Below are 12,010 nucleotides of genomic sequence, written 5' to 3' on the forward strand. Positions count from 1 at the left end.
GCCTTGTTGTTTTTATTATGTGTTTTACGCTCTGTCTTGCTGGTTTTATGTTTTTTTATGCTAGCTCTGTAAAGCACTTTGGTCTGTCTAGTGGCTGTTTAAATGTGCTATATAAATAAATGAACTTGAACTTGAACTTGAACTGCTATTTACATGTCAAAAGGGTAGGCTGCAGACATTCACGTTTCTCTGGGAATTAACTGTAATTAAAAAGCATAGTAATATTAATTCTGAATATACAACATGGACATACTTGTAACCAAATGTAAATAATCATATACTCATTTCATAATGTTGTCTTTTTGTGACTGGACCATATGGGCTGCACATTTTCGATTTGTTTGTTGGTGTTAAAATATTTCACTTGTTGTAAAAGCTGAGTTACTCACCGCAGTGAACACTCAGAACATTTCTCAGGAACAACACTACAAATGATTATGTCTTAAAATTGACTAAACATGTAGCTTTCAGACGTGGAGTCCTTTTAATGTTAAACTGAATGCATGATTTCATATGGATATAATCATTATGAAATGATTCCTGAATACTTTTGTACTGGGAAAGGTGGAGTAACTTTACCTGTAATGGTGCAATAAAATCAATCACAGTTGTCCAAAACCCTCATGGGACTTTTGGGGATGCATTTCCTTCAGCACAGCAGCAGGCTGTTTTGTAGAATGACAGATTCAGAAACCCTGGATCTCAAGTCAACAACATACAAAATAAAAGCTGTCTTATGTTTAACCAAATGAATGACTGACTATTTCTCTTGTTTTAGTCTTGTGTAATGAAATACTCTTTATAAACTAAGAAAATGTGGGTTGTAAAAAGCAACAAGTGAAAACTCAATTCTCATTGCTCGGTGATAAAAGCTGTTTTAGTGAGAAAAGTAGAAAGGACTGAGACTGACTGACTCTAAACATGAACACTGTCCTTTGTGAGGAGGAAAACTACCTCAGTTATACTCGCATAACCAATAGAAAAAACAAAAGGATAGTGTCAAACACTGGAGATCACTGTGTTCAGGGCAGAGTATAGCCTAAACAAACGCACAAACTACATAAAACCGATCAGTGTTAGAACCAATATCACACCATAGGGAATGCTTTCTTCACTTTATTTCTCTTGAAAGTTGAATTCATAATGACTTGCAGCATTTCCACCAGTAACCTTGATGTGTGACAAAATGGGCTTCTGTTCCCTCCCTGGTTAACAGGAGGAAGGCTCCCTCTCGTGGTGTGCAGCAGTTTTGACTTGTTCACTTGATGTGATAGACACTGGAGGAAGACACGGCCCAAACTTTAAACAACATCAGTAAAGAGCCATTTAAACAGATGTAATATCACACTGTGTTAGTTCACATACAGGAGTCCCACCCTGTAACACTGATGCTGCATTCAGGGCACATGGGAAACATGGGTGGGAATAGTTTACACTTTACAAATATTATTCACATCACATGTAAAGAATCATCTAAACAATATCTGTTTTAATGTGTGTCAAGACACAACAAAACATCTTCACACCCACATTTGTCCAAAATGATTAAGCCTATTTAACAGTTTTTAAGTCTGTGTATTAAAATCATCTTATTGACTCAAAGAAAATATGGGTTTTAAAAGCACCCTGAGATAATAATTATAAAAAAAAACTCTAAACATGAACACTGTACTTTGTGGTGTTCCAGGAGGAAAACTTCCTCAGTTCTGTGTAACGAAATCCTCTTTATTGACTCAGGGCACAAAGAAAATGTTGGTTTTAAAAGCAAGATGTGACAGAAAACTCTGCTCATTTCTCTAAAAGCTGTTTTAGTGAAAAGTAGAAAGGACTGAAACTGATTGAATCTAAACATGAACACTGTCCTTTGTAAGGAGGCAAACTGCCTCAGTTCTACTCTCATATCAGTTTCACATTTTCTCCATCTTTGTATGATACTCTGGAATAAAGACAAGAAGACAATACTTTGTTCATGTTAGTTTATTCATCATGTAAACCTTCAGTTTGTTCACACATCCCATCAGTAACGTCTGTTCGAAGATTCCATGTGCAGATTCACCTTGTTTGAATCTCAGCTATATAAAATAAGTGATTATAATGAGAATTATGACAGTTCTATAATACCTCATAACAATAATATTTGGTTTGCCAAACAAATAAATGCAAACGTGATTACAAAATTCTACACATCGACCAATTAGATGTCCCGAGTTCCACCCGCTATGTTTGATTGACAGCTGATCTCTGTGCAGTGTAGAAATGCCACCACAATCAGCTCTCAGCAGCAAGCATGGAGACAACAGAAGCTAACCCTTAAATGACTTCTGTATATTTGAGTTTACAGAACTCAGCAGTGCCTCCATCAAAACAAAGCCCAAGTCCAGCGTAGAGAGGCTGAGTGAATGTGGTCTGGACTCTGTGGAGGAGAGTCATGGTTTCAGAGATGCTGTAGAAGGACAGAGTACCTGCCCTGTGATCCAGGTACACTCCTACTCTGGAGGACCCAGGACCTGGGACATGAGTTTGGACATTGTTGTTCAAAAATGTATAATGTTCTTTTTCACACCGTAACGCCCATGATTTGTCATCAAGTCCAAATCCGCATTCATCCGAGCTCCCTGCTCTTCTGATATCCTTGTATGTGACTGCTACAAAAATTCTCCCCCCTCTCAACTCCACCTCCCAGTAACATCGTCCAGTCAGACTCGCTTTACTCAGGACCTGCCAAAGATCAGTGAATCCGTCTGGGTGACTAGAATAAGGCTGTTCTTCATACACAGATGTTGCTTTTCTGTTGCCCTCAGATAATAACAGCTGTATGTGAGCTGTGTTTGGATCCAGTGTGATTTCACGTGAATATTTAAGGAAGTCAGCTCTGGTCTTGGGCTCTGGTTGTGGACTTGACAGTAAAACATCCACTTTAGTTACAGTCAGTGAGATGTTAGCCCACGTGTCTCTCAGAAGGTCCTGTAGTTTATCTCGGACTTCCAAGACAGCCGCTGTCACATCCTCAAAGTAGTTCAGAGGACGGATATCGATGCTGGATGTAGATTCACTGAGTGGTGACAGTGAGGAGTAGTTGTGTAGAAACTGGTTGTGATCCTCTGTGTTTGAGAGCTTCTTCATCTCAGCGTCTTTCCTCTTCAGCTCACTGATCTCCTTCCAGCTTCTCCTGAAGCTCTTTGACTCGACTCACTTCAGTTTCCTGCTGAAATCTGACCATCCACCTCACAGCCGTGCTTTTGGACTTTATGAAACGGATAAGACTGGAGAAGCTCTTCGCACTGAGTCGTGGCCTTTATGTTCATCCATTAAGCAGAGAGAACAGATACACTGCTGATCAGTACGGCAGAAAATCTTCATCACCTCATCATGACTAGAGGAGATGTTCTCCTGGAGATTCTTGGAGGGGTCCACCAACTCGTGTTTCTCAAATGCAGGGGAGTCATAATGAGGCTGAATGTGTTTCTCGCAGTAAGAGACCAGACACATCAGACAGGACTTGAGGGCTTTCAGTTTTCTCCCAGTGCAGTCCAGTTGCTATTGGCGTAGCTTTCACGCCAAGACCCGCCCTTCAATAGCATTCAAACACTACTATTGGCCAGGCGTCCATGCTTACATGTACAAGTCCTATCCCCTGACCAATCCCCTAACCCTAAGCTTAACCACTCGAGGTGAAATGCCTAACCCCAACCAATCGAGCTGCTTCGTAGGGCGGGTCTTGGCGTGGCCATAGTGGGATTCGTAACCCTGTAACACTGATGCTGCATTCAGGGCACATGGGAAACATGGGTGGGAATAGTTTCCACTTTACAAATATTATTCACATCACATGTAAAGAATCATCTAAACAATATCGGTTTTAATGTGTGTCAAGACACAACAAAACGTCTTCAAACCCAAACTTGTCCAAAATGATTAAGCCGATTTTAACAGTTTTTAAGTCTGTTTATTAAAATCAACTTATTGACTCAAAGAAAATATGGGTTTTAAAAGCACCCTGAGATAAAAAAAATTTATAAAAAAAACTTTAAACATGAAAACTGTACTTTGTGGTGTTTCGAGAGGAAAACTACCTCAGTTCTACTCTCATATCAGTTTCACATTTTCTATCCATCTTTGTATGATACTCTGGAATAAAGACAAGAAGATAATACTTTGTTCATGTTAGTTTATTCATCATGTATACCTTCAGTTTGTTCACACATCCCATCAGTAACGTCTGTTCAATGTTAACAGATTCACTTCATCCACACAATCGCCTTGTTTGAATCTTATCTCACTCATTGATTATTATCAGAATTAATACAGTTCTATAATACAATATAACAACAATAACATTTGGTCTGCCAAATAAAATAAAATATTTAATATGTACACAAAGAGAATAAAATATCTAGGATAAAGAAGGTCTGGTGCTTTCTCTCTTCAGACTCATGCAGTGGAAGAGAAACAACAACCTACAAATAAATCAATACAAATATTCATCAAACATTTAGATAACAGAGAAGTTTACATTTTCACTTCAGATCAACTAACATCATCATGAGCATCAGTGATAGCCTCCATGGCTAAACAGACACGGGAAGGAGAGTCACCTAAAGAAACTCAAACATTTATACAACAACTAATATGAAGATGTCAAAGTACATCCCATAATGTTTGATTGACAGCTGATTTCTGTGCAGTGAAGAAATGCCACCACAATCAGCTCTCAGCAACAAACATGGAGACAAATGGGTTAAAGAGTTAAAACAGAAGCTAACCCTTTAATGACTTCTGTCTATTTGAGTTTACAGAACTCAGCTGTGTCTCCAAAAGAAGAAGAGTGAAGCAACAGTCCAGCGTAGAGAGGCTGAGTGAATGTGGTCTGGACTCTGTGGAGGAGAGTCATGGTTTCAGAGACGCTGTAGAAGGACAGAGTACCTGCACTGTGATCCAGGTACACTCCTACTCTGGAGGACACAGGACCTGGGACAAGAGTTCGGACATTTTTGTACAGAAGTTTAAAACTGTTATTGTCACATCTTAATGCCCAAGATTTGTTATTGAGTCCAAATCTACATGCATTCGAGCTTCCTGCTCTGGTGACATTCTTGTATGTCACTGCTACATAAATGACTTCGCCTCTGCACTCCACCTCCCAGTAACAACGTCCAGCCAGACTCTCTCTACTCAGGACCTGAAACTCTTTAGTGAATCTGTCTGGGTGACTAGAATAGCGCTGTTGTTGTCCCACTAATGTAGCTTTTCTGTTCCCCTCAGATAATAACAGCTGTGTGTGAGCGGTGTTTGGATCCAGTGTGATTTCACGTGCATATTTAAGGAAGTCAGCTCTGGTCTTGGGCTCTGGTTGTGGCAGTAAAACATCCACTTCAGTCACAGCCTGGGAGATATTTGCCCATGTCTCTGTCAGAAGGTCCTGTAGTTTATCTCTGGCGTCTGACACAGCCGCTGTCACGTCCTCAAAGTAACATGGAGGACAGATATTGATGCTGGGTGAGGCTGGAAATTCACTGAGTGGTGACAGTGAGGAGTAGTTGTGTAGAAACTGGGTGTGATCCTCTGTGTCTGAGATCTTCTTCATCTCAGCATCTTTCCTCTTCAGCTCAGTGATCTCCTGCTCCAGCTTCTCCTGAAGCTCTCTGACTCGACTCACTTCACTTTTCTGCCTGGATCTCACCTGCTGCTCCACATCAGAGCTTCTTTTCTCCATGAGACGGATCAGCTCAGTGATCTCCTGCTCCAGTTTCTCCTGAAGCTCTTTGACTCGCCTCACTTCAGTTTCCTGCTGCGATTTGACCTGCTGCGCCACATCAGAGCTTTTTTTCTCCATGAGACGGATCAGCTCAGTGAAGATCTTCCCACTGTCCTCCACTGCTTTATCAGCAGAGCGATTGATGGCCTCCACCTCCTGTTGAAGCAGCTTCACATCTTTCTCTCTGTCCTGGATTCTCTGCTGGATGTTTTGTTGATTCCCCTCGAGCTCTTTCTGCCTCTCAGTCCTTTCTGCTGCAGCTGAGACTGTGTTGTGGCCTTTATGTTCATCAACAGGGCAGAGATAACAGATACACTGCTGATCAGTACGGCAGAACATCTTCATCACCTCATCATGACGAGAGCAGATGTTCTCCTGGAGATTCTTGGAGGGCTCCACCAGCTTGTGTTTTTTAAATATAGGTAATTCATAATGAGGCTGGAGGTGTTGATCACAGTAAGCGACCAGACACACCAGACAGGACTTGAGGGCTTTCAGTTTTCTCCCAGTGCAGACATCACAGGCCACATCTTCAGCTCCAGCATAGCAGTGATCAGCAGGACAGGTTTGGAGTTCTTCAGTCTTCTTCATTTCCTCCACTAAATCTGCTAACATGGTGTTTTTCAGCAGGACAGGCCTAGGTGTGAAAGTCTCCCTACACTGAGGACAGCTGTAGATCTGCTTCTCATCCTCTCCATCCCAGTGAGCTTTAATACAGTCCATACAGTAGCTGTGTCCACATGGAGTAGTCACCGGATCCTTCAGTAGATCCAGACAGATCGAACAAGAGAAGCTTTCCCGGTCCAGCTTGACTCTTTTCTGTGCCATTTCCCCTCCTGGCAGTGACTGGTTGAGAGTTTCTCTGAACAGAAATATGAAGTCTGTCTGCTCAGACTCAAAACTGAACTTCAAATCTTTCGTTTCCTTCCTTCAGACTTCTGTGAGTTGGAGGGAACAAGGAAACATGTGCTCAGCGTGGAGCTACCTGTGTTTGAGATGAGGAAGAAGAGGGAGGAGTTATCAGGCTTTCATACTTTCAAGCAGTATGAGGATTCTCTTAAAGGGGCAGCGCAGGTTTCACTGTTTATTTTTCAACATGCTGTGAAGATTAGAATAAAAAAATTAAATTTAACGTCTGCATGTTGAGTACATTACTTTCAGCTCACAACAGGTGAAGCTAACACTGCAAAGGTAAACAATACCAGTATCAAAAGAGTTTTTGATTTTACGTTAATCATAAGTTGCCATGTGCAGATATATCGGAGAAAGTCAGGACTTTAAAGTGTAACTCTCGCCAAAATGCAACCTAGGGTCTTTTTGTTAATGTATACGAGTCAAACGTTCGTTTAAAAGCATATTTAGGACGGAAGCACCACTTTTAAGATTTACTGTATTTTCGTTTTTTCGGTCAAATGGCCTTTTGAATGGGAGTGCTAGGGGCACTTTTATGCTAGCCTCAAAATAACTATTTTTAAAACACCAAGAAGGCTCGACGCAACATTAAACTTTGTTTGAAGTATCACCGGGGGCTCTACACCTTAACGAAAGCATTGACAACGTTGTTTGTATACCCAGAGTTTACTAAAAAAGTGTGAAGATATTTTGTGAAAGCACCAATTGTCAACCCTAGAATATCGCCGCAATATCGATATCGAGGTATTTGGTCAAGAATATCGTGATCGTGATCTAAATTTTCTCCCTATCGCCCAGCCCTGGTACCGTTCAACAAACTCTGGTAAGAGCTGAGCTGTGGAGGCGTGAGGGGCCAGAAAGCAGCGAACAGGATCCCCCTCCCCCACCCCTCCTCTTCTTCTGTTTTGATCTGAACATGCTACACTTCCTCATTAGCCTAGTTTTGTTATTATATTTACAGAAATATAACGCCACCAGCAAAAAGGCAACGCAACGGTCGGAGTCCACAGGAAGCCCAGCCAGCTCCGGCCTGGAGGACAGAGAAAGATGTCGATGCGGCTCCACCAAAGATGGGGTTTCGTCCTGCACGGCCATCCAGAGTCCAGCTACAGTACAACGAACACCTACACTCCTCTGGACCGGTTTAAGCTGTTCTTCGCTGAGGCCACTGTCAGGACGCTGTGTCAGAACACAAACAAACAGGTACTTGCATCAATTTTCTATAAATAACACCATTCTTTTGCACTTCTGGTTTCACGCTAACTGCATTTTATTGTAATCGAACCTAAACAGGCTGCCAGGAATATCGCAAAAGGATACAAATACAAGTGGACTGACGTTGAAATCTACTCTTTTTACATGGCGATAATAAAGCTGGACCAAATCAGGGATTACTGCCGGGGAAAAATGCATTTTCTCGGTTCTGTTCCCGTCAACAGTGATGTACAGGGACAGATACGCTACCATTTCCAGGGAACGTTCACATGAGCGATCCCGACAAGGACCGAGACGACGACAAAAAGCGAGGCACACCAGAACACGACGGCCTGTTCCAGGTGAAGCCCCTCATGGGCGACATTCAGAACGCCTGCAAAGCCCTTTATCTTCCTCGCAAGGTCCTCGCGGTGAACGAAAGAATGATAACAACCAAGGCCAAAACGGTCAAGAAGGCGAAGCGATCGAAGTGGGGCTTCAAGTTGTTCGGGCTCTTTGACTCGAGCAACGGCTACACGGTGGATTTTTCTGTGTACGCGGGAAGACACGTCGGGCTTTCGCGTACCTCTGTAACGTCCCTCGTGACTCGCTCCTGCCTGGGCTCTGGGTACCACGTGCACATGGACAGTTTTCACACAAGCCCAAAGCTCCTCAGGGACTTGCACGCACAACACTTTGCCGCTTGTGGGACGTACCGGGACAACAGGAAGGACTGCCCACGCAACGCAAGCAACGCAAGGGATCTTACAGGTGGATTAGGGACGGCCCTCTGCTTTTTGTGAAGTGGATGGACGCAGAGGAGGTCTCCGTCTGCTCCACCATCCACGCAGCCGTCGCCGGGGACGCCTCGCCTGTCGCCGAGTACTACCGGAACATGAAGGGCGTCGACCTGTCGGACCGACTGATTAAGCACCACACGGCGCAGCACAAGTCCATAAATGGTACCGGAAGCTGTTCCTGCACTTCGTGGTCATTGCTGCAACGAACGCGTACATCTTCCACGAAGAAGTGGCGTCGCTGAGACGAGAGGAAGCGATGACCCACAAGGCCTTCACGGAGGAGCTCACCGCGCAGCTGTGTGGCGCGTCTACAGTCCAATCGGACACGGTCCATTCGGACACAACAAGTGAGCATGTGCCTGTTCCCGTGGCAGCACTGGGCGCCGACGCCAGTGAGGTGGCGCCTGCCGATCGCAGGACCTGTGTTGTGTGCAGGACGGACAAGGGAAAGCAACTGAACACTCTGTGGAAGTGCAAGGAGTGTGATGTTCCCCTTTGTCTGCAGCTGACCAGGAACTGTTTTGAAGAATGGCACAAAAGACGCTGATATGTTGTCAAAAGGTCGTCCACATCCATGGGAAACAATTTGTTCGTAGCGTTAGAATGGGTTTTTCACAGTATTTCTGCACATGTTAAAAGCTATCGTGTCTGTTCTTACTGTTATTTTATTATTCACAGTCAGTGTATGTATTGTAAATGGTGTGGTGATTGAAATAAATGCCACAAAAGGTGTGTGTGTATATAAAGAATCATCTAAACAATATGTTTTATGTGTGTCAACAACAAAACGTCTTCACACTTGTCCAAAATAATTAAGCCTATATTAACAGTTTTTAAGTCTGTGTATTAAAATAGTCTTATTGACTCAGTGCACAAGAACATATTGGTTTTAAAAACCACCCTGAGATAAAAAAAAAACAAAAAACAACAACCTCTAAACATGTACACTGTACTACCTCAGTTTTACTCTCATATCAGTTTCATATTTTTTCTTCATCTTTGTATGATACCCTAGAATAAAGACAAGAAGAAAATACTTTGTTCATGTTAGTTTATTCATCATGTAAACCTTCACTTTGTTCACACATCCCATCAGTAAGGTCTGTTCAATGTTAACGATTCACTTCATCCACACAATCACCTTGTTTGAATCTTATCTCACTCATTGATTATTATCAGAATTAATACAGTTCTATAATACCATATGACAACAATAACATTTGGTCTGCCAAACAAAAAAAAAATGCAAATGTGATTACAGATTTCTTTAAAATCTACACAAATCTATGCTAAAGAAGGTCTGGTGCTTTCTCTCTTCAGACTCATGCAGTGGAAGAGAAACAACAACCTACAAACAAAATCAATACAAATATTCATCAAACATTTAGATAACAGAGAAGTTTACATTTTCACTTCAGATCAACTAACATCATCATGAGTATCAGTGGTAGCCTCCATGGCTAAACAGACACAGGAAGGAGAGTCACCTAAAGAAACTCAAACAACTAATATGAAGATGTCAAAGTACATCCCATAATGTTTGATTGACAGCTGATCTCTGTGCGGTGAAAAAATGACATCACAATCAGCTCTCAGCAACAAACATGGAGACAAAATGGGTTAAAGAGTTAACCCTTGTGTTGTCTTTCCTTGTGTTGAAAAAAGCGATATTTTTGATGCCTTTTTTTCACAGTTTGTTTTTGCTTTTTCCAATGTTTTAAATTGTTAAATTTTTCTTCTACACATTTTCAGCGCTTATTTCTATGTCCCATATTTTCTGATATAAAACAAAAATTGAAAACGGGTCAATTTGACCCGAAGTCAACACAAGGGTTAAAACAGAATCTTACCCTTTAATGACTTCTGTCTATTTGAGTTTACACAACTCAGCTGTGTCTCCAAAAGAAGAAGAGTGAAGCAACAGTCCAGCGTAGAGAGGCTGAGTGAATGTGGTCTGGACTCTGTGGAGGAGAGTCATGGTGTCAGAGACGCTGTAGAAGGACAGAGTACCTGCCCTGTGATCCAGGTACACTCCTACTCTGGAGGACACAGGACCTGGGACAACAGTTTGGATGTCGTTGTACAAAAATGTATAACTCTTTTTGTCACATCTTAATGCCCAAGATTTGTCATTCCATCCAAATCTACATACAATCGGACTACATGCTCTGCTGATATTTTTGTATGAGACTGCTACATAAATGACTTCACCTCTCCACTCCACCTCCCAGTAACAACGTCCAGTCAGACTCTCTCTACTCAGGACCTGAAACTCGTTAGTGAATCTGTCTGGGTGACTAGAAGAGCGCTGTTGTTGCCCCACTAATTTAGCTTTCCTGTTCCCCTCAGATAATAACAGCTGTCTGTGAGCTGTGTTTGGATCCAGTGTGATTTCACATGAATTTTTAAGGAAGTCAGCTCTGGTCTTGGGCTCTGGTTGTGGCAGTAAAACATCCACTTCAGTCACAATCAGTGAGATATTTGTCCATGTGTCTCTCAGGACGTCCTGTAGTTTATCTCTGACCTCTGACTCGGCTGCTGTCACGTCCTCAAAGTAGCGCAGAGGACGGATATTGATGCTGGATGAGTCTGTAGATTCACTGAGTGGTGACAGTGAGGGGTAGTTCTGTAGAAACTGGATGTGATCTTCTATGTCTGATATCTTCTTCAGCTCAGCATCTTTCCTCTTCAGCTCAGTGATCTCCTGATCTAGCTTCTCCTGAAGCTCTTTGACTCGACTCACTTCAGTTTCATGCTGGAATCGGATCATCCCTTTTTTTTTCATCTGCTCCACACGAGCTTCTTCTCTTTTAATGAAAGGATTTGGCTTAAACTATAATTTTTCAGAGTGATTGATGGCCTCCACCTCCCGTTGAAGCAGCTTCACATCTTTCTCTCTGTCCTGGATTCTCTGCTGGATGTTTTGTTGACTCCCCTCGAGCTCTTTCTGCCTCTCAGTCCTTTCTGCTGCAGCTGACACTGTGTCGTGGCCTTTATGTTCATCCATTAAGCAGAGAGAACAGATACACTGCTGATCAGTACGGCAGAACATCTTCATCACCTCATCATGACTAGAGGAGATGTTCTCCTGGAGATTCTTGGAGGGGTCCACCAGCTCGTGTTTCTCAAATGCAGGGGAGTCATAATGAGGCTGAATGTGTTTCTCGCAGTAAGAGACCAGACACACCAGACAGGACTTGAGGGCTTTCATTTTTCTCCTAGTGCAGTCCAGTTGCTATTGGCGTGGCTTTCACGCCAAGACCCGCCCTTCAATAGCATTCAAACACTACTATTGGCCAGGCGTCCATGCTTACATGTACAAGTCCTATCCCCTGACCAATCCCCTAAC

General features: G+C 42.6%; 4 protein-coding genes across 4 annotated transcripts; 1 reads left to right on the forward strand and 3 right to left on the reverse strand.

Moving 5' to 3' along the window:
* Positions 1–2,310: 2,310 nt before the first annotated feature.
* Positions 2,311–3,489, reverse strand: LOC120568553 (tripartite motif-containing protein 16-like). The gene is made up of 2 exons (XM_039816135.1): positions 3,332–3,489; positions 2,311–3,052 (listed from the first exon to the last, which is right to left on the reverse strand). The coding sequence occupies exons 1-2, from the start codon at positions 3,487–3,489 to the stop codon at positions 2,311–2,313; spliced, it is 900 nt and encodes a 299-aa protein (XP_039672069.1).
* A 661-nt stretch (positions 3,490–4,150) lies between these two features.
* Positions 4,151–6,754, reverse strand: LOC120568066 (tripartite motif-containing protein 16-like). The gene is made up of 2 exons (XM_039815260.1): positions 4,732–6,754; positions 4,151–4,693 (listed from the first exon to the last, which is right to left on the reverse strand). Exon 1 carries the CDS (start codon positions 6,581–6,583, stop codon positions 4,781–4,783), a length of 1,803 nt encoding a protein of 600 aa, XP_039671194.1. The 5' UTR covers positions 6,584–6,754; the 3' UTR covers positions 4,151–4,693; positions 4,732–4,780.
* Positions 6,755–7,782: 1,028 nt separating this feature from the next.
* LOC120568554 (piggyBac transposable element-derived protein 4-like) lies at positions 7,783–8,664 on the forward strand. Its single transcript, XM_039816136.1, has 2 exons — positions 7,783–7,870; positions 7,961–8,664. The coding sequence occupies exon 2, from the start codon at positions 8,152–8,154 to the stop codon at positions 8,662–8,664; it is 513 nt and encodes a 170-aa protein (XP_039672070.1). The 5' UTR covers positions 7,783–7,870; positions 7,961–8,151.
* Positions 8,665–10,506: 1,842 nt separating this feature from the next.
* Positions 10,507–11,872, reverse strand: LOC120568556 (tripartite motif-containing protein 16-like). Its single transcript, XM_039816138.1, has 2 exons — positions 11,640–11,872; positions 10,507–11,468 (listed from the first exon to the last, which is right to left on the reverse strand). Exons 1-2 carry the CDS (start codon positions 11,870–11,872, stop codon positions 10,529–10,531), a joined length of 1,173 nt encoding a protein of 390 aa, XP_039672072.1. The 3' UTR covers positions 10,507–10,528.
* Positions 11,873–12,010: the final 138 nt, after the last annotated feature.

Source organism: Perca fluviatilis, chromosome 11 (assembly GCF_010015445.1).
Source record: "Perca fluviatilis chromosome 11, GENO_Pfluv_1.0, whole genome shotgun sequence".
Taxonomy (NCBI): Eukaryota; Metazoa; Chordata; class Actinopteri; order Perciformes; family Percidae; genus Perca; species Perca fluviatilis.